Source organism: Salmo salar, chromosome ssa05 (genome assembly GCF_905237065.1).
Source record: "Salmo salar chromosome ssa05, Ssal_v3.1, whole genome shotgun sequence".
In the NCBI taxonomy this organism is placed as follows: Eukaryota; Metazoa; Chordata; class Actinopteri; order Salmoniformes; family Salmonidae; genus Salmo; species Salmo salar.
The window spans coordinates 36720818-36741202 of NC_059446.1; the positions used below are offsets into that span (position 1 = coordinate 36720818).

Below are 20385 nucleotides of genomic sequence, written 5' to 3' on the forward strand. Positions count from 1 at the left end.
ACACACAATACCCCATAGTGGAGCGGCAGGTAGCCTAGTGGTTAGAGCATTGGGCCAGTAACCGGAAGGTTGCTAGATCGAATCCCCGAGCTGACAAGGCAAAAGTCTGTCGTTCTGCCCCTGAACAACCCACTGTTCGGAGGCCATCATTGTTAATAAGAATTTGTTCTTAACTGACTTGCCTGGTTATATAATGACAAAGCAAAAACAGGTTTTTCGAAATTTTTGCAAATGAATTACGAAACACCCCCCTGAAATATCACATTTACATAAGTATTCAGACCCTTTACTCAGTACTTTGTTGAAGCACCTTTGGCAGTGATTACAGCCTTGAGTCTTCTTGGGTATGATGCTACAAGCTTGACACACCTGTATTTGGGGAGTTTCTCCCATTCTTCTCTACAGATTCTCTCAAGCTCTGTCAGGTTGGATGGGGAGCGTCGCTACACAGCTACTTTCAGATTTCTCCAGAGATGTTCGATTGGGTTCAAACCCGGGCTCTGGCAGGGCCACTCAAGGACATTCAGAGACTTGTCCTGAAGCTACTACTGCGTTGTCTTGGCTGTGTGCTTAGGGTCGTTATCCTGTGGGAAGGTGAACCTTCACTCCAGTCTGAGGTTCTGAGCGCTCTGGAGCAGGTTTTCATCAAGGATCTCTCTGTACTTTGCTCCGTTCATCTTTCCCTCGATCCTGACTAGTCTCCCAGTCCCTGCCGCTGAAAAACATCCCACAGCATGATGCTGCCACCACCATGCTTCACTGTAGGGATGGTGCCAGGTTTCCTCCAGACGTGACACTTGGCATTCAGGCCAAAGAGTTCAATCTTGGCTTCATCAGACTAGAGAATCTTGTTTCTCTTGGTCTGAGAGTCCTTTCGGAGCCATTTGCTAGAATGATGGAGGCCACTGTGTTCTTGGGGACCTTCAATGCTGCAGACATTATTTGGTACCCTTCACCAGATCTGTGCCTTGACACAATCCTGTCTCTGAGCTCTACGGACAATTCCTTTGACATCATGTCTTGTTTTTTTCTCTGACATGCACTGTCAACTGTGGGACATTATATAGACAGGTGTGTGCCTTTCCAAATCATATCCAATCACAAATGGACTCCAATCAAGTTGTAGAAACATCTCAAGGATGATCAATGGAAGCAGGATGCACCGGAGCTCAATTTCGAGTCTCATAGCAAAGGGTCGGAATACTTATGTAAATAAGGTATTTCAGTTTTTTCTATAAACCTGTTTTTCTTTGTTATTATGGGGTATTGTGTGTAGATAGATGAGGATTTTTTTTTAAATCCATTGTAGATTGAGGCCTTAATGTAACAAAATGTGGGAAAAGTAAAAGGGTCTGAACATTTTCCAAATGCACGGTAAATGTGAGAGGACTTGGGAATAGAAGCATATCATTTCAGTCAATAGAAATAATGGATATGAATGACTGGGAGAGAAGAAAGAGAGTGAATACAATGACTAAACAAAATGTGTGCGAGAGACTGAAAGGGAAGTTCAGAGAGAGGGAGGATCAATACTGAGGAGCACTCACACACACAAGAAGGTGATCTGTGCCCTGTGGTATTCTCTCTCTCGCTCTTTCTTTCTCTTTCTCCCCCCCCCCACACACACATAAAACATACTGTGCTGTACACACAGAGTGCAGTGATCTATCCCCTGCTCTGCTCTGCTATTGGCATGACTGCCCTGGGTGATGGACTGCTCTGCCATGCCCTGGCTGTGCCCTCTCTGTAACCCTGTCAGACAGACGCTGATCTGCCCTGGCATCCACCAGGTGCCCAATGGACCCAGTGCCCTGTCACAATGCTCTACCATGCCACCAGGCATCCACAGTCAGGTGACCCCTGCTCACCCCAGACCAAACATACTGCACCCTTCTCAATGTGTGTGTGTGTGTGTGTGCGTGTGTGCGTGTGTGTGTGTGAGAAAGAGGATACCAGTTGGGCACAACAGTCTCCACTCAAGTCAAAGCTCAGACCAAGATGCAGCCAGATCAATATCTTAATCAGATTGAGGAGAGAGAACTGGGGAGTGTGAGGAGAACGGAAGGAGGGAAGGAGACAGATGGTTCAGGACTGGAGTAGGCAGAGGAGTTAAGTAAGGTGGTAGGGTAGGATGGGAGTATTTATTTTGGGCTGCGTGTGTGTGTGTGTGTGTGTGTGTGTGTGTGTGCGTGCGTGAGTGCGTATAACACCCGACCTGCTAGCGAAGTGCTCGATTCTGCTGTGTGTGTCTGCATGGGGTAGCTTGGGAGAGGAGCACGGCCTGGTAAAACACAGAAAAACATCATTAATACCACTACTACTGGTACTTCGTGGTGTCTACTTCTTAAAAAACGTATTGAATCCCACTCATGTACAAACAACCGCATCAAAACAGAAGTGCTCCCTTCCCCTCAACATCATAGAATATTGCCAACAAAGCTTACATCGTAACATTATTGGAAAATGTATTGCTGTCATATATATAAGCAGTCTCCCTCTCTCTGTCAAATCATGTTTCCTGTCTTCTCTGTGGCAGTCCGTCTAGCCATCTGTGTCTATAGGGGTATGACTCACGTCTCAGAGTTCTCGGCCTCCAGCACCGACTGGACAGGCAGGTAGCCCCGCTGAGGGTGCTTGCTAAAGTACTGCTTCGACCGGAACTTGTTCTTCAGCGTTTTGGCAAAGTCCCGCATCTTTTCTCCTGAGGTGGTCTGCCACATGATTTAGATGAGGGGACCGGAATGGAGGAGAGGAGAGGGGAATGGTAGTGGGAGGACAAGAAGACAAAGTGCACCACTTTAGAATTCTTTACACTACATACGCTCGCACGCACACTCACGCACACTCGCGCACACACACGCACGCAAGAGTAGAGAGCGAGAGAGTGAGCCTTGTCTTGAACTACACTTTCTTATAGTGCCCTGCTGCTAGTCCAGTTGTCCTGCCCCCCTCTATCTCCCTCTGACCTCACTGGACTACAGTCTTACAGTCTTGTACCCACCCCCACTCCATCATAGAACCCAGCACCCTAGGAGTCAGAGCACTGAAGAAAAGAAACTCCAGCCTAGTTCCACTTAAACCTTCCCCTGGTTGAAATACTGTCCTGGGAGAAATCATTTGGCACATAGCTCCCTGCCATATCCCACAGCCTAGCATTGATTAGAGCTGAAATAGTGAGCTAGTGTGACATCCACACTCTCTTAAAGGGGCAACCAGCAATTGCTAAATCCATATTTGGACTTTTAAATTAATTAAATATACACATTGATTCTTGAAGAATCTAACTTAAAAATGCCTCTTGGGCTTAGTACCCCATCAGAACCTGAAATATAAGCTTGTTTTAGTCCATTGCTTGTAAACAATGTAATTCTTAACAAACACTGTATGGGAGAGTGGGGTATGTTGAGCCAATTTTTACAATCCCGCATCACTACGTTAAGGGAAATATAAACTCAGCAAAAAAAGAAATGTCCCTTTTTCAGGACCCTGTCTTTCAAAGATAATTCGTAAAAATACAAATAACTTACTTCACAGATCTTCATTGTAAAGGGTTTAAACACTGTTCCCATGCTTGTTCAATGAACCATGAACAATTAATGAACATGCACCTGTGGAACGGTTGTTAAAACACTAACAGCTTACAGATGGTAGGCAATTAAGGTCACAGTTATGAAAACTTAGGACACTAAAGAGGCCTTTCTACTGACTCTGAAAAACACCAAAAGAAAGATTGCCAGGGTCCCTGCTCATCTGCGTGAATGGGAGACAGGACGGACAACTGATCATCCTCGCAGTGGCAGACCAAGTGTAACAACACCTGCACAGGATCGGTACATCCGAACATCACACCTGCGGGACAGATACAGGATGGCAACAACAACTGCCCGAGTTATACCAGGAACGCACAATCCCTCCATCAGTGCTCAGACTGTTCGCAATAGGTTGATAGAGGCTGGACTGAGGGCTTGTAGGCCTGTTGTAAGGCAAGTCCTAACCAGACATCACGTCGCCTATGGGTACAAACCCACCGTTGCTGGACCAGACAGGACTGGCAAAAAGTGCACTTCACTGACGAGTCACGGTTTTGTCTCACCAGGGGTGATGGTCGGATTCGAGTTTATCGTTGAAGGAATGAGCGTTACACCGAGGCCTGTACTCTGGAGCGGGATCGATTTGGAGGTGGAGGGTCCGTCATGGTCTGGGGCGGTGTGTCACAGCATCATCGGACTGAGCTTGTTGTCATTGCAGGCAATCTAAACGCTGTGCCTTACAGGGAAGACATCCTCCTCCCTCATGTGGTAACCTTCCTGCAGGCTCATCCTGACATGACCCTCCAGCATGACAATGCCACCAGCCATACTGCTCGTTCTGTGCGTGATTTCCTGCAAGACAGGAATGTCAGTGTTCTGCCATGGCCAGCGAAGAGCCCGGATCTCAATCCCATTGAGCAAGTCTGGGACCTGTTGGATCAGAGGGTGAGGGCTAGGGCCATTCCCCCCAGAAATGTCCGGGAACTTGCAGGTGCCTTGGTGGAAGAGTGGGGTATCATCTCACAGCAAGAACTGGCAAATCTGGTGCAGTCCATGAGGAGGAGATGCACTGCAGTTCTTAATGCAGCTGGTGGCCACACCAGATACTGACTGTTACTTTTGATTTTGACCCACCCATTGTTCAGGGACACATTATTCAATTTCTGTCTGTCACATGTCTATGGAACTTGTTCAGTTTATTTCTCAGTTGTTGAATCTTATGTTCATACAAATATTTACACATGTTAAGTTTGCTGAAAATAAAAGCAGTTGACAGTGAGAGGAGATTTTTTTGCCAGTTTAGTATTCTTTCAAACAAAGATCTCTACATATATTTCAGGATGTTTTGTATCCCTCGAAATAATCAGAATTCATGTAAACATAACAGATTGGAAAGCATATCTTGTCCAAAAAACGTATGCTGTGGGTGACGGTGTCCTGTGACTGTGGGTGATGGTGCTGGTAGGTAAAGTTTAATTCATGGAATGGGGGTGTGGTGTATTGTATATCTTAAATGTATGCCTACATTCAGATATAAAGCTCTCTGTTCAATATCACTTACCCTTCTATTTCTTGACCAGTTGTCTGGGACAGGGATGTTGTTTCGAAGTACCAATTTGTAGGCAAGTTCTCTGCATTTGAGGCTACTAAGGCCATGAAACTGGTCCTCAAGATTCTTCATATGTTTAGCAAGCTCAGACACCATGTCATCAGATAAGACCTTGTGTGCCTCTGCTACTCTATCATTCCCTCTCGCACAGGTACATGTTCATTTTCTTTGATATCAAAGTACCTTCTCAGTGTCATTCAGTATATTTTTTCATCCCTTGCTGCTGCTCGAATGGACTTCTTCCCTTCTCTCACTTCCTTGGCTGCTCTCTCAAGAACCTCAAGGGGGGCTAGGCCCCTGCTTGTTTTACGTTTGTATACATACAGTGCCTTGCAAAAGTATTCATCCCCCTTGATGTTTTTCCTATTTTGTTGCATTACAACCTGTAACTTAAATGTATTTTTATTTGGATTTCATGTAATGGACATACACAAAATTGGTGAAGTGAAATGTAAAAAATTACTTGTTTCAAAAAATAAAAAACGGAAAAGTGGTGCGTGCATATGTATTCACCCCCTTTGCTATGAAGCCCCTAAAAAAGATGGTGCAGCCAATTACCTTCAGAAGTCACATAATTAGTTAGATTGCACACAGGTGGACTTTATTTAAGTGTCACATGATCTCAGTATATATACACCTGTTCTGAAAGGCCCCACAGTGCAACACCACTATGCAAGGGGCACCACAAAGCAAGAGGCACCATGAAGACCAAGGAGCTCTCCAAACAGCTCAGGGACAAGTTTTGGAGAAGTACAGATCATGGTTGAGTTATAAAAAAATATCAGAAACTTTGAACATCCCCCGGAGCGCCATTAAATCCATTATTAAAAAATGGAAAGAATATGGTACCACAACAAACCTGCCAAGAGAGGGCCACCCACAAGGCAAGGAGGACATTCATCAGAGAGGCAATAAAAAGACCAAAGATAACCCTGAAGGAGCTGCAAAGCTCCACAGTGGAGATCGGAGTATCTGTCCATAGGACCACTTTAAGCCGTACACTCCATAGAGCTGGCCTTTACGGAAGAGTGGCCAGAAAAAAGCCATGCTTAAAGAAAAAATAAGCAAACACATTTGGTGTTCACCAAAAAGCATGTGGGAGACTCCCCAACATATGGAAGAAGGTATTCTGGTCAGATGAGACAAAAATGTTGCTTTTTGGCCATAAAGAAAAGCGCTATGTCTGGCGCAAACCCAGCACCTCTTATCACCCCGAGAACACCATCCCCACAGTGAAGCATGGTGGTGGTAGCATCATGCTGTGAGGATGTTTTTCATCGGCAGGGACTGGGAAACTGGTCAAAATTGAAGGAATGATGGATGGTGCTAAATACAGGGAAATTCTTGAGGGAAACCTGTTTCAGTCTTCCAGAGATTTGAGACTAGGACAGAGGTTCACCTTCCAGCAAGACAATGACCCTAAGCATACTGCTAAAGCAACACTCGAGTGGTTTAAGGGGAAACATTTAAATGTCTTGGAATGGCCTAGTCAAAGCCCAGACCTCAATCTAATTGAGAATCTGTGGAATGACTTAAAGATCGCTGTACACCAGCGGAACCCCTCCAACAAAAAGGAGCTGGAGCAGTTTTGCCTTGAAGAATGGGCAAAAATCCCAGTGGCTCGATATGCCAAGCTTATAGAGACATACTCCAAGCGGCTTGCAGCTGTAACTGCAGCAAAAGGTGGCTCTACAAAGTATTGACTTTGGGGGGGTGAATAGTTATGCACGCTCAAGTTTTCCGTTTTTTTGTCTTATTTCTTGTTTGTTTCACAATAAAACATATTTTGCATCTTTAAAGTGGTAGGCATGTTGTGCAAATGAAATGATACAAACCCCTGAAAAAATATATTTTAATTCCAGTTTGTAAGGCAACAAAATAGGAAAAATGCCAAGGGGGGTGAATACTTTCGCAAGCCACTGTAGGGCATGATGATGTCTGCTCTGTAACAATACAAATTCACTATCTTGAGTTCATATGCACGACACATTACAAAAATTCTGTTCATATTATGCATAGTGGTCATTGGCTCAACTTACCCCAAGGCAAACATTTTGACTATATTAGCCACACAGCTACAAGGATGCACTTTCATGATAGGTTTAAGACCTCATATTGTATCTTTGGAGACCCCAACTAATGTATAAAACAATCTTAAAATGATCTACTTTGGTTTAGATACAAGCATCATGAAACCTATAACCCAATAAATTCATTAGAGACTTTCTGAAAATATTTTACATTTTTTCCTAACTTCCATGTGGTTTCAACCTTCAGACTCCATAAAATGATGACTTCTCCCTAAATATTTGGTCATATAATTAACTTTATGTATGGTCTCCTAGAAAAAGGGGTGGCTCAATTTACCCCTTCGGCTCAATTTACCCCACACTCCCTTACAATCATATCAGATGCCAATGTGGATATAGGCCTATACCTGTAAATCCATCACTTTGTTGCACACGGTTTATCACCAACATGTTCAATTGGTTGGATAATGAGTGTGAGTAGGCATATTATATAGGATTAGTCTATACTTTTTGAATAAATTCATTAACAAGCAAAATATACAATTCATGTAGGAATTCATAGGTCTACACATTTTATTGACAAAGTATAAGCTTCATTAAGGTTTTTGAAATCATTCCTTTCCAGACAATTCATTTGACAATATTTTGTGGGTCAGAATATTCAAAAACAGAAAAGTATTAGATTAAATGAAATAATTGAAATATGATATACTTGAATTAGTCATACTCTTGTTTTAAATGTGACTTGACAAACTGAATAAAACGCTTGAATATGAAACCGACTCGTACTCATACACAGAAAAGGTTTCCTTCAGGTTTCTGCTTAGGAATTGCTGCTGTTAGGAAGTAAGGTAAGAAGGGATTGAGTCCATTTGGATGTAATTCCTTACTCCTTATAACACACACAAAACGCACGTACGCACACACACACACACACACACACACACACACACACACACACACACACGTACACACACACACACACACACACACACACACACACACACACACACACACACCAATCTATTATGCAAAACCATTCCAGTCAGTTCAATTATGAGTTTGTCTGAGACCTTGCTTCTTGGCATCCCAGCACACTCCCTCTGTCCAACACAATTACAGCAGAGCTATGGAGCAAGCATACTGGTGCAAAGCACCCTGGGATAGGCCACCCTGGCCACCAAGAGGGCCGGAGCGTTGGCTGTCCCGCTGGCCTTCCCACACTCCCTGTAGGATTTGATCCACAGCTCAGCAAAGCGGCCTGGATTAGCCCCACGCACCTTTGTGGAGGGAAAGATTATCCAGACCTCCCTGCATTCACTGAAAGGGTCTTAAATCACTCTAGTGCGCTAGCGGCCGGCCGTCAGCTAATCACCCTCTTCAAGTAATTTTTTTGCAATTAAGCAGCTTTTCCCTCCCCGGTCGGCCATGTCGGAGGTGTTTGCACTGAGCCGGAGTCAGAGAGAATGGTGGTTCTGTGCCATCTGTCAAAATGTGCTAGATCAGTCAGTTGGTATGTGATCCCCGAGCGGAGCGGCCTCCAGCCCTCATAGTTTGTTTGATAACCGGGGAGGGTTCAGTTCTGTGGTACTTTTCCATTAGGATAGCAAGGCCCTACAGGAAACATGCTGCAAGAGTTATCAATGTTTTACTCTTGTATTTGGGTGTATTGCTTTGTTTTCCAATATTAAGCGTAACTTTCTAGATCACACTTCCTATTATCTGTATTGTTTCTCCTGAGGACACTTATAACATGGCTAATCCTGATTTAGTTCTGAAATGAGATCTTGGAAAACCGTATACAGTACATGTAGCTAAGTAGCCAAACCCTGATCTATTGACTGGGTGTGAATGTTCTGGCAGTGAGAACATCGGTGGTGTGCTGTTGGCCACCGTCAACCTCTTCCTAAATGTTTGGTCACATTACATTTGGTGTATAGTTTCCTAGAAACAAGGGTTGGCTCAAGTAACCCCTTGTCTCAACTTACCCCACTTTCCCCTATATCCTCAAACCATGGTTAAAACTATCATTTGTATATCTTGGATGGTCAGTCCTTGCATCAATAACTCTGTCTATGGATTTGAGAGTGGTTACGTTTCCCCAACCCCATCCCTCAGCTTTTTACCGAAACAGCGGAGGGGTGGCGCTTTGTTATTGTTTGAACTGCAGATTGTCCCTTTAAGATGGTAGTGTAGAGCGTAGTGTAGAGCGTAGTATAGGCTGCGTCGGAAATGGCACCCTATTCCCTGCATAGTGCACTACTTTTTTATATTAATAGGGTGCCATTCGTGAGGCAGCCTGGGTGTAGTACTCCTTCTTACTGGGGTATAGTACTCCATGATGGGGTAGTGGAGCTTCTTTCCCTTGGTGGTGCGTCCTGTGAGGAAGCACGTCTGGCAGATGTCCACATTGAATTGTTTAAGACTGCGGTACCTGTCAGGACAGATCAGCAGAACGGAAGACCATGTCACAGTCAGTAACATTAGAGAGGTCTTAGCAATAGCTCTATCCTCAACCTAGATGTCGTTTTTTGTTGTGTGTGCATACAGTATGTGTGTCACACATCCACCTTTATTCATCTCTGATAGAGGTACAATAGACCCACCTGAATCCCTTGATGGGGCACTGTTTACAAATGTAACACTTGGCCTGGTGCTTGGCGGACTCAGCCACAGCCACACGCTGCAGAACAGCCAGCCACACTACAGACTGGGGCTCCAGACTCATCCACTCCAGGAAGTGTGATACCTCGATGGCTAGCTTACCTGGGGCCTACGGGAGGAAGAACATAGGAAACATCATACCAGAGTAACTTATGTTTGTTTGTTCTCCTGTTTGTTTGTCTGTAAAATGCTATTATCTAGTACAGGTATGCAGTACAATTTACTTATCACTATATCAAATTGTCTGTATTTACATACTGTAGGCTACTTATTACAAGGTAATGGCATATTCACTTAAAATTACCCTTGAAGAAGTCGTATATAAACTGCTGCAGAAAGCACAAATAGAGAAAGAGGAAGTTGATAGCGGCCAGTGAGCGTGGTGACTTTGTCAGAGGACCTGTTGCGGTTCTAACGTTCCAAAGCCATTCCGGCATTCCAGAGACGTGCAGAAAAATGGGATAAAAGTCAGGCTAATAAAGGAGAATTCGTAATGTGTAAAATTCTCATTAAGTGTGCATCAGAGATGCATTAAACGTTGATTTCCCTGGAGTCTCGTCCTGGCTCAGCCAAAGCAGCATAATTAATGTGTGAGAGTGTGTGTGTGTGTGTGTGTGTATCATGGCCGAGGAGGCGTGCTGGATTGAGAGTTCTCCAGGGGAACGAGGCTCCTCTCCTCACTGCTCTTTTCTCTGCCCTGCTCACCTCTCCTTGACTCTTGTCTCTGCTGTATGGTTCAGTAGCCAGTTCTGATTGTGGGAGGACAAATGTTTCAGCATACTGAACCCACTGAGTACACTAAACACCGCAAAGTATATATTGATTAAAATAATCATCAAATCAAAGCATATATAGATTATTCTGGCCGCATCAAAACTTAGCTAACACACTGGCTACACAAAGCAACAGCACACAGAGAAAACACACTCTCCAACACTTCACAGGGCACAACAGGCTGGTCTCTCTATACACACAGACCACGGAGGGCCACAGCATTTCATGCCTACTAATAGTGTAACTCCCTCCTCTCTGATCCTCCATCCTCCATGTAGAGCCAAACCCATCTGCCCCTCTGTCATCAATGACTCCACTACACCTCTCCGCCCACAACAGGTGCCAGCGCGTGTCATCCCCTCACTTTGACTTCATTACCATGCCAACGTGATAAATTGTCACTACACTGATAATTCAGGCTGCTCATAAAAGACTTGACATAGAGCAAATGGTGAAATGAAGGGGTTTAAATCACCCCAAGTTGATATCAGAAGTATGGATGGGAATAGAGCGAGATTTAATTGAGGATTGGCTGTAAAAAAGGGAAGAATTAAGGGTTTTAGAATGGTTTTAAAAAGGCCACCTCCCAAAAAACCTAGTCCCCGCTCGTCCCAAATCTATAATTAGTTTCTCTCCTGAGCTAAATGCCACGAGGCGGGATTCCAAAAATGTGAACCCCCATATATGAGAGTGGAAATGACAATGCCCTCAGCAACAGCAGTGGAATGGGAGGAAAGAGTTGTTTACAGTTCTTCATTGCCTCCATCTTGCAGTGGCAAAACTTTACAATTATGTTATGGTCTTTTGAACCAGATTCATTTCATTAAAGTCCTTAGAGGGTGACTGCACTTCCTGATTTGGCTTCGTTTTGAAGATTTCTCATTAAGAAATGCTAGCGGCTAGGACTGAAGTCAAATGAGAGTTGTCTTGGGGGTGTGGTTTGATGTGGATGTGCTATGTTCGCATATCCTACCCTGGCAGGTACTGTTGTTTGTCCCTCCTGAGTCACCGTAGCAACAACATAGCCACTTCCTCAAAATAGTAACTTCCTTTTAAAATAGTCAGAATGAATTAAGATTAATCAAGAAATCTGTAATTAACCCATAAGAGTCTAAGCCCTGTCTAAACCGGGAATGGGGTGGGGGGATGGGGGGGGGCACTAAGCTATATGGAAATGTTTTAAGACGGTCATAGTAAGGATCATTTAGCTATTTTTTCTATATTTAAAAAAATTATAATATTAGATAAAAAAAAATGTTTGGCCTTACTTGTCACAACGTCTACAGAAGGTGGCGCCTCTCCCCGTTCGGGCGGCGCTCGGCGGTCGTCGTCGCCGGCCTACTAGCTGCCACCAATCCCCTTTTCTTTTTCATTTGGTGATGTCTGTTTTGTTAGCACCTGTTTTGTGTTAGTTCATTAGTGGGGGTATTTAGTCTGTCTGTTTTTGGTTTGGGATTGTGTGGGATTATTTTGTGTCATGGTATTGTAGGTTGGGGATTTGATTTTCCTCTGCCGTTCGGTATAAGGCTATAGGGTTTGCTGGGCTGCGTCCCGACTCAATTTAGGGTTCTTACCTGTCGCTTGAGTTCTGTACCCTGCCTTGTTTTACGGCACTTTTGGACTGTGTTCATTAAAACGTGTTTTCCCGCGTACCTTAGTCTCCTGCGCCTGACTTCACCCCTCCTGCATGTTAGAGTCACATGACATTACTGCTATTAGCCCTTACAAACGCATTGAATAACAGATTCACTACATGGAACAACAGATAGTCCCCCAAATTGTTTCAAAAGGAAGTTTGTTCTGAAGTGTCTGTCCTACATCTGAGAGATATAATAAAGATCAGGAAACATTTTTATTTATTTATTTATTTTTACATGTATTTAACCCCTTATTTTTGTCACTAAACAGTCTCAATACAGTATATACTTCCATTCATTCCTTCAACTGTTACCGGGGGACCTTCAGAAGTGTCTTGTCAAGTTTGTGGGCGTCCTAGAGCAAAACAACCAACAGTACCAGTCAAAAATGTAGACAAACCTACTCATTCAAGGGTTTTTCTTTATTTTTACTATTTTCTACGTTGTAAAATAATAGTGAAGACATGAACTATGAAATAACACATGGAATCATGTATCAACCAAAAAACTGTTAAACAAATCAAAATGTTTTTAATATTTTAGATTCTTCAAAGTAGCCACCCTTTGCCTTGATGACAGCTTTGCACAATCTCTCTCAACCAGCTTCATGAGGTAGTCAATTTCAGTTAACAGGTGTGCCTTGTTAAAAGTGCATTTTATGTGTTTGAGCCAATCAGTTGTGTTATGACCTGATAGTGGTGGTATACAGAAGATAGCCCTATTTGGTAAAAGACCAAGTCCATATTATGGCAAGAACAGCTCAAATAAGCAAAGAGAAACAACAAGCCAGCATTACTTTAAGACATGAAGGTCAGTCAATGTGGAACATTTCAAGAACTTTAAAAGTTTCTTCAAGTGCAGTCGCAAAAACCATCAAGTGCTATGATGAAACTGGCTCTCATGAGGACCGTCACAGGAAAGGAAGACCCAGAGTTACCTCTGCTGCAGAAGATAAGTTCATTAGAGTTAACTGCACCTGAGATTGCAGCCCAAATAAATAAAATAAATGCTTCACAGAGTTCAAGTAACAGACACATCTCAACATCAACTGTTCAGAGGAGACTGTGTGAATCAGGCCTTCATGGTCGGTCGAATTGCTGCAAAGAAACCACTACTAAAAGGACACCGCAGCCAACGTGAGTAAAACATTTAAAAGTGTTAACCCTCGCAAGGCTGCCGGCCCAGATGCAAGGCTGCCGGCCCATCCCTTGCCGCGTCCAGAGAGCATGCGCAGACCAGCTGGTTGGTGTGTATACGGACATATTCAATCAATCCCTATCCCAGTCTGCTGTTCCAACATGCTTCAAGAGGGCCACCATTGTTCCTGTTCCCAAGAAAACTAAGGTAACTGAGCTAAATGACTATCGCCCCATAGCACTCACTTCCGTCATCATGAAGTGCTTTGAGAGACTAGTCAAGGATCATATCACCTCCACCCTACCTGACACCCTAGACCCACTCCAATTTGCTTACCGCCCCAATAGGTCCACAGACGACGCAATCGCAATCACACTGCACACTGCCCTAACCCATCTTGACAAGAGGAATACCTATGTAAGAATGCTGTTCATCGACTACAGCTCTGCATTTACCACCATAGTACCCTCCAAACTAGTCATTAAGCTTGAGACCCTGGGTCTCAACGTCGCCCTGTGCAATTGGGTCCTGGACTTTCCGACGGGCCGCCGCCAAGTGGTGAGGGTAGGAAACAACATCTCCACCCCGCCTCAAAACTGGGGCCCCACAAGGGTACATTCTCAGCCCTCTCCTGTACTCCCTGTTCACCCATGACTGCGTGGCCATGCACGCCTCCAACTCAATCCTAAAGTACACTACAGTGGTAGGCTTGATTACCAACAATGACGAGACGGCCTACAGGGAGGAGGTGAGGGCCCTCGGAGTGTGGTGTCAGGAAAAAACCTCACACTCAACGTCAACAAAACAGCAGAGGGAGCACCCCCCTATCCACATCGACGGGACAGTAATGGAGAAGGTGGAAAGTTTTAAGTTCCTCGGCGTACACATCGCGGACAAACTGAAATGGTCCACCGACACAGACCGCATGGTGAAGAAGGCGCAACAGCGCGGGGGTGCAATGGTGTGGGGGTGCTTTGCTGGTGACACTGTCTGTGATTTATTTAGAATTCAAGGCACACTTAACCAGTATGGCTACCACAGCATTCTGCTGCAATACGCCATCCCATCTGGTTTGGGCTTAGTGGAACTATAATTTGCTTTCATCAGGACAATGACCCTACACACCTCCATGCTGTGTAAGGGCTATTTGACCAAGAAGGAGAGTGATGGAGTGCTGCATCAGATGAGCTGGCCTCCAAAATCACCTGACCTCAAACCAATTGAGATGGTTTGGGATGAGTTGGACCACAGAGTGAAGGAAAAGCAGCCAGCAAGTGCTCAGCATATGTGGGAACTCCTTCAAGACTGTTGGAAAAGCATTCCAGGTGAAGCTGGTTGAGAGAATGCCAAGAGTGTGCAAAGCTGTCATCAAGGCAAAGGGTGGCTACTTTGAAGAATCTCATATATACAACATATTTGGATTTGTTTAACCATTTTTGGGTTACTACATGATTCCATGTGTTTTTTCATTGTTTTGATATAAAATAAAGCAAAACCCTGGAATGAGTAGGTGTGTCCAAACACTTGACTGGTACTGTATGTAAGTAGATTGTTGTCTGTTCTCACCTCGAACTTTTCTCCATACAGGCAATCGTGCAGTTTATCAACGACGGCCCACTTTAATGCTAGATATTGTAACTCATGAGCAGGGTAATTACACTCAGACGGGATCAACATTGGCTGATGAATGCAACTGGACACAGATGTTGATCCTTGTCTTCTTGGTACAATACTCCACCTAACCCTTCACCACTTGCATCAACATGTAGTACATATTGCCAGAAACAAGTCTCTCACCGTTGCCGCTTGCTATAGACCAACCTCTGCCCCCAGCTGTGCCCTGGACACCATATGTGAATTGATTGCCCCCCGATCTATCTTCAGAGCTCGTGCTGCTAGGTGACCTAAACTGGGACATGCTTAACACCCCGGCCATCCTACAATCTAAGCTCGATGCCCTCAATCTCACACAAATTATCAATGAACCTACCAGGTACAACCCCAAATCCGTAAATACGGGCACCCTTATAGATATCATCCTAACCAACTTGCCCTCCAAATACACCTCTGCTGTTTCAACCAAGATCTCAGCGATCACTGCCTCATTGCCTGCATCCGTCATGGGTCTGCGGTCAAACGACCACCCCTCATCACTGTCAAACACTCCCTAAAACACTTCGGCGAGCAGGCCTTTCTAATCGACCTGGCCGGGGTATCCTGGAATGATATTGACCTCATCCCGTCAGTAGAGGATGCCTGGTTATTCTTTAAAAGAGCCTTCCTCACCAGCTTAAATAAGCATGCTCCATTCAAAAAATGTAGATCCAGGAACAGATATAGCCCTTGGTTCACTCCAGACCTGACTGCCCTTGACCAGCACAAACACATCCTGTGGCGCACTGCATTAGCATCGAATAGCCCCCGTGATATGCAACTTTTCAGGGAAGTTAGGAACCAATATACACAGGCAGTTAGTTAAGCTAAGGCTAGCTTTTTCAAACAGAAATTAGCATCCTGTAGCACAAACTCAAAAAAGTTCTGGGACACTGTAAAGTCCATGGAGAATAAGAGCACCTCCTCCTAACTGCCCACTGCACTGAGGCTAGGAGACACTGTCACCACCGATAAATCCACGATAATCGAGAATTTCAATAAGCATTTCTCTACGGCTAGCCATGCTTTCCACCTGGCTACCCCTACCCCGGTCAACTGCCCGGCACCCCCCACAGCAACTCGCCCAAGCCTCCCCATTTCTCCTTCAACCAAATCGAGATAGCTGATGTTCTGAAAGAGCTGCAAAATCTGGGCCCCTACAAATCAGCCGGGCTAGACAATCTGGATCCTATCTTTCTAAAATTATCTGCTGAAATTGTTGCAACCCCTATTACTAGCCTGTTCAACCTCTCTTTCATATCGTCTGAGATTCCCAAAGATTGGAAAGCTGCTGCGATCATCCCCCTCTTCAAAGGGGGGGACACTCTAGACCCAAACTGCTACAGACCTATATCTATCCTACCCTGCATTTCTAAGGTCTTCGAAAGCCAAGTTAACCTCTCTAGGGGGTGTGGGATGCTACCGTCCCACCTGGCCAACACCCAGTGAAATTGCAGAGCGCCAAATTCAAAAACAGAAATACTCATTATAAAAATTCATAAAACATACAAGTGTTATACATCGGTTTAAAGATTAACTTCTTGTTAATCCAACCACGGTGTCAGATTTCAAAAAGACTTTACGGTGAAAGCAAACCATGCCATTATCTGAGAACAGCGCCCAGCAGTCAAATCATTACAAACAGTAACCAGCCAAGTAGAGGAGTAACAAAAGTCAGAAATAGCGATATAATGTATCACTTACCTTTGATGATCTTCGTATGGTTGCACTTCCAAGACCCCATGTTACACAATAAATGTTTGTTTTGTTCGATAAAGTCCCTCTTTATATTAAAAAAACTCAGTTTTGTTGGATCTATTGGAACAAAGCGCGGTCACAACAGACAGACGAAAAATCAAAAAAGTACCATAAAAGTTTGTAGAAACATGTCAAACGATGTTTATAATCAATCCTCAGGTTGTTTTTGTCATAAATAATCGATCATGCTACAACCGGACAATAGCTTCTTCAATAGAAAAGGAAAAACTTGAAAGGCACGCTCCCGGTCACACACAGGATTCATGTCTGGAAATTTCCACTGTCCTCTCATTGAAAGTGGTGTTTGTCCCTCATTTTTCAGAGTAAAGGCCTAAAACAATTCCTAAAGACTGGCCACATGTAGTGGAAGCCATAGGGATCGTGAACTGGGTCATAAGTCTTTGTATGGTGGATAGGCTTTCAATGGAAAAACAGGCATTTCAAAATAATTGCACTTCCTACATGGATTTTCCTCAGGTTTTCGCCTGCCATATCAGTTCTGTTATACTCACAGACATTATTTTAACAGTTTTGGAAACTTTAGAGTGTTTTCTATGCATATCCTAGCTTCTGGGCCTGAGTAGCAGACAGTTTACTTTGGGCACGCTTTTCACCTACCCTAGTGAAGTTGGGCACGCTACCCTAGTGAAGTTAACAAACAGATTACCGACCATTTCGAATCCCACCGTACTTTCTCCGCTATGCAATCTGGTTTCAGAGCTGGTCATGGGTGCACCTCTGCCACGCTCAAGGTCCTAAACGATATCATAACCGCCATCGATAAGAGACATTACTGTGCAGCCGTATTCATCGACCTGGCCAAGGCTTTCGACTCTGTCAATCACCACATTCTTATCAGCAGACTAAACAACCTTGGTTTCTCAAATGATTGCCTCGCCTGGTTCACCAACTACTTCTCTGATAGAGTTCAGTGTGTCAAATCGGAGGGCCTGTTGTCTAGACCTCTGGCAGTCTCTATGGTGGTTCCACAGGGTTCAATTCTCGGGCCGACTCTCTTCTCTGTATACATCACTGATGTCGCTCTTGCTGCTGGTGATTCTCTGATCCACCTCTACGCAGACGACACCATTCTGTATACTTCTTGCCCTTCTTTGGATACTGCGTTAACTAACCTCCAGACGAGCTTCAATGCCATACAACTCTCCTTCAGTTGCCTCCAACTGCTCTTAAATGCAAGTAAAACTAAATGCATGCTCTTCAACCGATCGCTGCCCACACCTGCCCGCCTGTCCAGCATCATTACTCTGGACGGTTCTGACTTAGAATATGTGGACAACTACAATTACCTAGGTGTCTGGTTAGGCTGTAAACTCTCCTTCCAGACTCACATTAAGCATCTCCAATCCAAAATTCAATCTAGAATCGGCTTCCTATTTCACAACAAAGCATCCTTCACTCATGCTGCCAAACATACCCTTGTACAACTGACCATCCTACCGATCCTCGACTTTGGCGATGTCATTTACAAAATAGCCTCCAACACTCTACTCAACAAACTGGATGCAGTCTATCACAGTGCCATCCGTTTTGTCACCAAAGCCCCATATACTACCCACCACTGCGACCTGTATGCTCTCCTTGGCTGGCCCTCGCTTCATACTCGTCGCCAAACCCACTGGCTCCAGGTCATCTATAAGTCTTTGCTAGGTAAAGCCCCGCCTTATCTCAGCTCACTGGTCACCATAGCAGCACCCACACCGTAGCACGCGCTCCAGCAGGTATATCTCACTGGTCACCCCCAAAGCCAATTCCTACTTTGGCCGCCTTTCCTTCAAGTTCTCTGCTGCCAATGCCTCGAATGAACTGCAAAAATCACTGAAGCTGGAGACTCATATCTCCCTCACTAGCTTTAAGCATCATCTGTCAAAGCAGCTCACAGATCACTATACCTGTACATAGCCCATCTGTAAATAGCCCATCCAACTACCTCATCCCCATACTGTATTTATGTATTTATCTTGCTCCTTTGCACCCCGGTATCTCTACTTGCACATTCATCTTCTGCACATCAATCACTCCAGTGTTTAATTGGTATATTGTAATTACTTCGCCACCATGGCCTATTTATTGCCTTACCACCCTTATCTTACCTAATTTGCACACACTGTATAAAGATTTTTTCTACTGTATTATTGACTGTATGTTTGTTTATTCCATGTGAAACTCTGTGTTGTTGTATGTGTCGAACTGCTTTGCTTTATTCTTGGCCAGGTCGCAGTTGTAAATGAGAACTTGTTCTCAACTAGCCTGCCTGGTTAAATAAAGGTTAAATAAAATTGAAAACATTTTTAAAAAATTTGCTGTTGAGGGTTTGCAAAAGCCAGCACCGGAGCTTTAATGGGGCTTTCCTTCAGATCTCAAAGGCCATTTCACATTTCTCATCCCATTTAGATCTATAGGGTTCAGAGGGCTTGAAGTACACATTGTCTGTTCTTTCCTTGGGCTTTCTTCCTTTCTTGGCTGAGGGAAGGTAACCATGCAGGAGTTGGTTCAAAGGGTAACTCAAATTTTTTTGAAAACTCAAAATCTTCTATAATACCCACAGAATCCAAGAAAATAACGCGGAGTGTCTGGTCTCAGCCATGTGGTTACTGCTTCGATCGTCGATGGATCTGTACCCACTCCATCCTGGGATACTATGTGTCCCACACAGTTGACTGACGTTCGGCAGAATTGACAATTGTCCAAAGACAACTTCAGTCCTCCTTCTTTCAAGGAATCCAACAATTTGAGAAGCCTCTCTTCGTGTTATTCCAGTGTCTTTCCGAACACGATCAGGTCGTCTAAGTACACGAGAACTTCAAGCAGGTTCATGTCCCCAACGGTCTGTTCCATAACACGTTGAAAAGTTACTGGTGCTCCTGACACACCCTGCGGCATCCTCTCAAACTGATACAATACCAGCCGGGCATATGAAAGCAGTCTTCTCTTTGTCAGCTTCACTCATTGGAATTTAATAATATCCACTTCTGAGATCCAACATGGTGAGCCATTTGCTTCCATTCAAACTGGTCAGGGCATCTTCAATTTGCGGTTCGGTGTATTGGTCAGGAACTGTACGTCTGTTGAGCGTTCTGTAGTCCACACACATCCATATGGTTCCGTTCTTCTTCCTCAACACTACAATCGGCGACGACATAGGGGCTTCTCGACGGAAAGATGATTTCAGCATCTTTCAGGTTCTTCAGATGTTTCCTTACATCTTCCACATCAGCTGGGGACAGCCGTCGAGACCTCTCCGTAAACAATGTGTCATCAGGGACTCGAATGGTATGGCGAGTACTCTTGGAACAACCAATGTCCAACTCATGAGTTGAGAAAACATTTTTGGTCCATCATCTTGTTAGTTAACCTCCTCTTCCATTCTTCAGATAAAGGTGAGTCACAGAAGTTGAATGAAGAAGACGTCAGCTTCTCAGGTAAGTTGTGCTTCCTCCCCTCAGCGGCAGCAGGAACAGGAGCTACATCTACAGGAAACAGGGAAGCAATGGGCATGCCACATTGTAAGGTTATCTCCCTTGACGATACATCCCTGACTGCAACTGTTATTCTTCTAGACGACACAACCATAG

The 20385-nt window shown here is 44.4% G+C and overlaps 1 protein-coding gene across 2 annotated transcripts in view; it reads right to left on the reverse strand.

The window, feature by feature from the left end:
- Nucleotides 1-20385, reverse strand: part of drp2 (dystrophin related protein 2) — a 198547-nt gene that overhangs the window by 20664 nt on the left and 157498 nt on the right. For both annotated transcript variants that reach the window (XM_014199746.2, XM_045718134.1), the window contains 4 exons: nt 9776-9942; nt 9492-9603; nt 2575-2711; nt 2216-2281 (listed from right to left, as the gene is read on the reverse strand). In XM_014199746.2, coding sequence (XP_014055221.1) covers nt 2216-2281; nt 2575-2711; nt 9492-9603; nt 9776-9942 — 482 coding nt within the window. The remainder of the gene's footprint in view (nt 1-2215; nt 2282-2574; nt 2712-9491; nt 9604-9775; nt 9943-20385) is intronic.